Below are 6,507 nucleotides of genomic sequence, written 5' to 3'. Positions count from 1 at the left end.
AACAGAAACCGGTAGTACATTGGCTAAATATATGGCATTAAGAGAAACCACTTGATTTTCTAACTAAAGAAGACCTTGATAAAAAACCAAGACAATTCTTCAGCTCAAAGACAAACAGACAAGGCTTGTCATTTGGCAACTATTTCAAAAGCTGACCAAAACAACTTCATAATTCTAGCATAGTTGATTATAATGTATTCTTTCAGTTTAAATAATGCCGCATGCTCTAGTGAAATACCAGGTGCAACATGCTAGTCAACAAGGATAATATAATCTGCCCCCATTTCATCATCTGTTAAAACAAAACAGAGAAACAGGAAACATATGCATATTTGCTGCATTTAAGCATTAAGAAGACCATGCAGTAATCTCCAAAAAAAGAAGACCTCAATAAGAGGACAAGTTAATTCTGCAGTTCAGTTAAACTGAGGTAAGAGGCAGCTAAATTGCTAACTATTGACTATTGAGTACTACAAAAGCTACTATATAAAGAAATTAAAGAAAAATACGTTCTTCAGTTCAGGAAAACATAGACATTAGTCTAGGCAATTTGAAAACATTAGAAACGCTGATGCAAATGACTTGTAATTTTAGCATCAACATTCACAGAGGCCACTTCAGCCGAAAAGGATATTCAGTGAAATATAAAAGCAAGCATGCAAGAGTCAGAGCTTCTTGATCATAATTTTTCAACATCAACAAAGAAGATAGCAGGCTCATAGTGGATCCAGTTAATACATACTTCAGCTCATGTGGATACGGAGAGCTAGGTCGATAAGAAGCACCAACACACTCAGCGTCCCTCAGATGAAAGACTAATTGTTCACGACATAATCTTCTGGTCAAATGAAAGGCGGAGCGTTCACAACATAACCCTCTAGTGTTGGAAAGAATGTATGTGAAACTAGAGTTTGTTTGAACCAAAGTCGAGTAGTACCGAGGTCTCCGCAATGTATACTAGCAACCAACTTGCCATCCATGTCAATCTGAAGTACCGACTCATCAAATTTGACCAGCACAAGCACATCACCTTCATCAGATATGATCACCAGCCACCAAAGTTCGTCGAATTTTCCAAACTGATTGGTAAGCTCTGCAAGCGGCAATTCAACCCGGTATTTCAAGGTCCAGATCTCACTTTCATAGTCCCGTGCCATCCAGATATCAATGGATGTTTTTGCATCATTAAAGATGGACATGCTGAGCATTCCATCCATCTCAAACAGGTCAGCGCCGTCAGGATCAACCGGAATGCGCATCTGCCGGAACGACTCGGCGGTTGTGTCAAATACAATTATCATGTTGTCTATGCACCAATGGATACTACCATGGAACATGACAATTCCGTAGGCCCATATCACTTGGTCCACATGGGAGCACTGTATGTCTATGAGCCTCGGCGGCTGGCTGGAGCCTAAGGTGTAGATGTAGGCGCCATCCTGAGCTTTAGCCTCCTTAGGTGCCAGCAATAGTCGGTAGTGGCCGGTAGGGGTGTGCTGGTACATCCCCATGAGATGGAATTGAGAAAGCAGCGGGAGGGGAGCATACTGACGAGTTGCTGGGTTGCAGATGCACAAGGAGTCGTCGTCGATGGAGAGGGCGAGGAGGCCGTCGCAGCAGCTCTCCAGAGTGAAGTTGGCGTGCCCAACTCCAAGCCGCGCGACGGACTGGAGCCGGTCGGCGGCAGCGACCCCCGCCCGGTGGTCGAAGAGGGTGACATCTAGGGACAGGCCGTTGACGTTGTTGTAGCCGCGGAGGATGGGGAGGGTGGGTTGGCGGGCGTGGTGGGCGAGAAGGAAGTCGCGGGTGGAGGTGGCGCCTCGCCAGGCGCGGCAGACGGCGCGGCAGCGGAGGAGGGATTTGGGGGGCAGGCGGAGGAGGATCTCCCAGATGGAGATCTCATCGGGGAGGCCAGGGAGGAGAGCAGGAGGATCCGCCATGGCCGCCGGCTGGGAGCTCTCCTTTCGAGCAGTGGAAGAGGAGTGGTGGCAGTGGCGGTGGCGGCGGCGGAGTGGTAGGGTAGGTCTTCCTTCCTCCTCTCTCTCTCTCTCTCTCTCTCTCGCAGAAACAAGAGAGATGCGTTTGGACTGGGCTTGAGCCGGTTGAGGGGATGATAAATGTTGCTAGCGCTTAAACGGGCTGGCCTGCCTCTTTTTGGTCCACATGAGGCTAAAATATCTCTAAAAAAACTTGATGCGGCTAAATTTTGATGTTTTTGTTCCTAGTTTAAAAGATCCTAAAAAAATGTTATTAGTTTTAAAAAAATCGACGTCCTTCACTGGCTCTGGATGTACGTCTACGTCATACTTGGCGCTGCATGCAATCTATTCTCTAAAACGAAAAATCTTGGCCCTGCAATCTCGATAGATGTCTACGTAGGTAGCAGCTACTCCATTCGTCCATAAAAAGAACTTAATATGAGGGAGAGCAATTAATCAAGGAGTACTCCTTCGAGAGCCCCTGCAAGAGTCGCTTTGGGTGGGCTGGGAGCGCACCACATGGCGCGCTCTCAGCCGACGCCATGTGTCACGCTCTGCACACCACCTTCGAATTTTATTATCTTTTATTTTTTGTAAACATTTTCGGCTTTTAGATAATTTATTTTAGGGTTTTTTTGACTTTGGTTTTCTTTCGGTTTTTCTTAGGTTTTGGAACAAAAAAATTACGCGCAAAAATGCATTTTTCTTTTTCTTTCCTTTCATGAGAGGCACATATTTACTTCTCATGAAGGTACGGATTTGTTTCCGCAAGAGGCACAGATTTACTTTTCATGGAGGCACGGATTTGCTTCCGCGAGAGGCACAGTCCTGCCTCTTCGGAAAGAGCAAAAAATGTGTTTTCTTTTTCTTTTCTTTCGCGAGAGGCGCAGATTTAATTCTTATGGAGGCACGAATTTGCTTCCTTAAGAGAGGCACATATTTACTTCTCGTGGAGGCCTGAATTTCCTTACAAACGTGCCTCTTCAAAAAGTACTATTTAGGATAATAATTGGATAAGAGAGCCTCTACCCTGTCAACGGATAGGGAGAGAACAAAATCTGGATAAATACCAATTCCTATTACTGGTAAAAAGATACATATTAAAATAAAGAGTTCTCGTGGTCCGAAATCCACAAAATTTATGTTTGGAACATTAAATAGCTTGTATATCCATAGAACATCTGGCGTAACATAGATAATAAATAAATAAATAGGAGTTAATATCATTCCAATTGCCATTACAAAAGTAATTAGTGTTTTGGCATTAATAGAAATTTTGGACTAGTAATTAGTCCAAAAAATACTACTAGTTCTGCAAGAAAACCACTCATTCCTAGTAAGGCAAGAGAAGACATTGAGAAGCTACTAAACATGGTAAAAAAATTAGGCATTGGGATATTTTGGTTTTCTTTACTTTTGTGAGAGGTACAAATTAACTTGTCGTGGCAGCACAGATTTGCTTCCATGAGAGATGTAGTCATGCCTCTCGGGACTTTTTTCCCTTTCGCGAGATACATAGATTTACTTCTCATGGGGACACAGATTTGCTTCCGCAAGAGGCACAGAGGCAAAATGCGTGCTCTCGGTTCAGTATTTTTCGTCATTCAGTGCGCCACTTGTCGCAACCTACGAAGGTGGGAGTGACCTTTGCGAAGAGTACTCCTTACTTAATTAGTGATTTCGAATATGAGGCCAACCTCCCACGCGATGATGCGAACAATCTCAGTCAGAACCCCCTCTACTCACTCTGTGTGTTCGGTTTATTCGGTTTACATGGTTCTGTTTATACGGTTTTTCGGTTTATATGGTATTAATACTTTGGTAAATACGGTATGAAATTTAGATACGGTTTGGTTTCGGTATGGTTTTGGTATATACCATAAAACCAAAGTTGACGCGAATTTGAAAATGACATATGATAGTTTGCAAATTTATGACTCAAAACACATATCTTCTTATAGAAAGAGTATATAACTATATGCGAGTGTATATGCATGCATGGATTCGATGGTTATGGACGTGCTTAGCATTCTTTTGAAGAGAAGTATGACTATGTTACAAGAAAAATGGATGCGCTTAACAGAAAATCTAGCTTATGTACAAAAAATGACTACTTGTACGGTTGTTCTCCCCAAGATATATACATATATTTTTTACTTCAATTTATTCGGTAAAGTTTTTCGGTATATACCATAAAAACCAGAATTCAAAACTGGATGAAAAGTTTGTACCATACCGAAACCATAAACCATAAAACGATAAAATCGGTCCAGTTTGGTTTATTGTTGGTATGGTTTTTCGGTTCGGTTTTAAAATGCACAGGGTGACCCTCTACGTCAAATCCATGAAGCTCTTAGAAACATCACGTGCCAAAGGAAAAATGATCAAAAAAAGGCCCAGCTTTATCACCCCAAAACACAAAGCCTTACAAAGAAGCTACAATAATAATTTTCCATGTGTGTAGATGAAAACTTGCCAATGTCCAGAAAAATAATTTGCCATAAATTTGAAAATTAAATTTTCCAATACATCTAAATTTCAAAGTAAATGACACTGTTGCTCTAAATTTTCTTTAACATAACATAAAATCACACGTGTGATAAAAATATTTAGCCATGTAATGTAGTACCAAATAATTGATGTGGTTATGATAAAAAATATAGTTGAAACAAAAAAAATCCACACATTTTAAACAAATGCTTTAGAAAAATGAAATTTGCAATGCCTAACAGAACGCAAACAAAACACCTGGTTGGATGTATGTTTTAACACAAGTTTACCATGCATGAAATTTTACAAAAAAAACTGTGCATGAGAACTAAATCTGCCCTTTCTTAAGAAAAAAACTTAAACAAGTATATTTGAACCTAAATTTGCCAAATGTTTCACAAGATGATGGTGGAAAAATAATTAAATGAATAATTATGGAATAGTGATATGAAAACAAAATTTCCATGGGATGATCAAAAATAATTTTGGAATTGTGTACAAAAAAATAATTTACCATTGTTTGTCCAACAAAATTGCCATGTTCCAAAAACAAATTATGGCCATGTTAAAAAATTATTGAGCCTGGTAAAAAAAAGTTAATTTGCCATGGTACAAATTAGAAATTTGCCATGATTTAAGCAAACAAAATTGTCATGATCTGAGAAAAATAAAAAAGGGAAAGCTTTGGTGCTTAGCCCAAATGGACTGAGTTGTTGCTTTGCACTAATAATCCCCTATGTCTCCTGGAAGAAGTGTTTCGGCTGAATGAAGAATTGGTTTATATGGCATCAAACAAAGAAAGCTAACTGCGGTAGACATATATTATCTACTGTTAATTACTAATATGCTAATGAATACAGGAAACCCCAGAGGGTGACTCCAAAAGTGGACTCCTCCACCAAGTGAGTTCCTGAAAATATAAAAAGGTCGTGCTTTTCAGCAAGTACTGCATTATGGAGGGCGGGGTTCTACTGTAAGAGCTGATTGTGAAATGCTTATAGCTCTGTTTCAGGAGATTAAATTTCAACTGAATATTGCATTTGATAATGTAGAACTGTATGCATGTTCAAGGTCTTGTAACAATCACAATTTAGCTCGTGATTTAACTAGGATGTCAACTGTTCGAAAGAAAAAAAAACCTAGCATGTCAACGTAATGGAGTGCCAAATGTTTCTTTTAAATAAATAAATAAAGAGACCCGCTTCGGTACACCCCCCCCCCTCACAAAACATATAAAGGGCAATATAGACCTTTGACATTTGTATGTATAGTGGGTCACCTGCTGAACGTATATGTCGTATGGCCCAGACGCCAATACCGAACTTGGACGGCCCGGCCCATTTACATTTGTTTTATTTCTTTCAAAATTCAAAAATTACATCGCGCATGGTTAGTACCAAAGGTGATAACCACTGGGACAAACCAACACTTGTGTCCATGTACTTCTTTCACCCTTCTTATCGCCAGTTTTCTTTAAGAAACCCTTTTTATGGCAAGTATATAAGGCTAATAAAAAACATGCGCCGTTTCTTTGTTCGGCCCACTGGGAATCCTAACCCGTCTGATCTTCTGTTCGGCCGTTTTTGCTCGCTTTTTTTTGTTTATATTTTTTCCATTTTCGTATTCTTTTCATAATTCTCAACTTTTTATAAAATTCGTTAACATTTTCCATTTTCATGAACTTCTTCTCAAACTTCATGAACTTATTTTCAAATCTGTGAACTTTTTAAAATTAGTATAATTCGTGAAATTTATTTTCATATTAGTGAACTTATTTTCAAATTCATGATTTTTTAAAGATTAAAAAAAACAATCATATTTACATTTTTTCAAATTCATGAACTTTTATAAATTTGTGAACCTTTTCAAATTTCATAAAAATATCAATTTTGTGATTTTTTTTTTGCAATTTTTGTGCTTTTTATCAAATGGATGAACTTTTAAAAATTTTGTGAACTTCATTCAAAATTTGTGAATATATTTTGGAATTTCATGACCTTATTTTTAAATTCATGAACTTTTCTCATATCCGTGAAAT

The 6,507-nt window shown here is 39.0% G+C and overlaps 1 protein-coding gene across 1 annotated transcript; it reads right to left on the bottom strand.

Moving 5' to 3' along the window:
• Window positions 1-672: 672 nt before the first annotated feature.
• On the bottom strand, window positions 673-2,087 carry LOC109737800 (F-box protein At5g49610). The gene has a single exon (XM_045234351.2). It carries the CDS (start codon window positions 1,938-1,940, stop codon window positions 843-845), a length of 1,098 nt encoding a protein of 365 aa, XP_045090286.2. The 5' UTR covers window positions 1,941-2,087; the 3' UTR covers window positions 673-842.
• Between the last annotated feature and the right edge of the window lie 4,420 nt (window positions 2,088-6,507).

The sequence above is a fragment of the Aegilops tauschii genome, chromosome 3 (assembly GCF_002575655.3).
Source record: "Aegilops tauschii subsp. strangulata cultivar AL8/78 chromosome 3, Aet v6.0, whole genome shotgun sequence".
NCBI lineage: Eukaryota > Viridiplantae > Streptophyta > Magnoliopsida > Poales > Poaceae > Aegilops > Aegilops tauschii.
Note: the sequence above shows the minus strand (reverse complement) of the source record. Positions and strands in the feature narration are given on the sequence as shown.

Coding starts and splice junctions, on each gene's coding strand:
- LOC109737800 (XM_045234351.2), bottom strand. CDS start 1,940: ATGGCGGATCCTCCTGCTCTCCTCCCTGGCCTCCCCGATGAGATCTCC.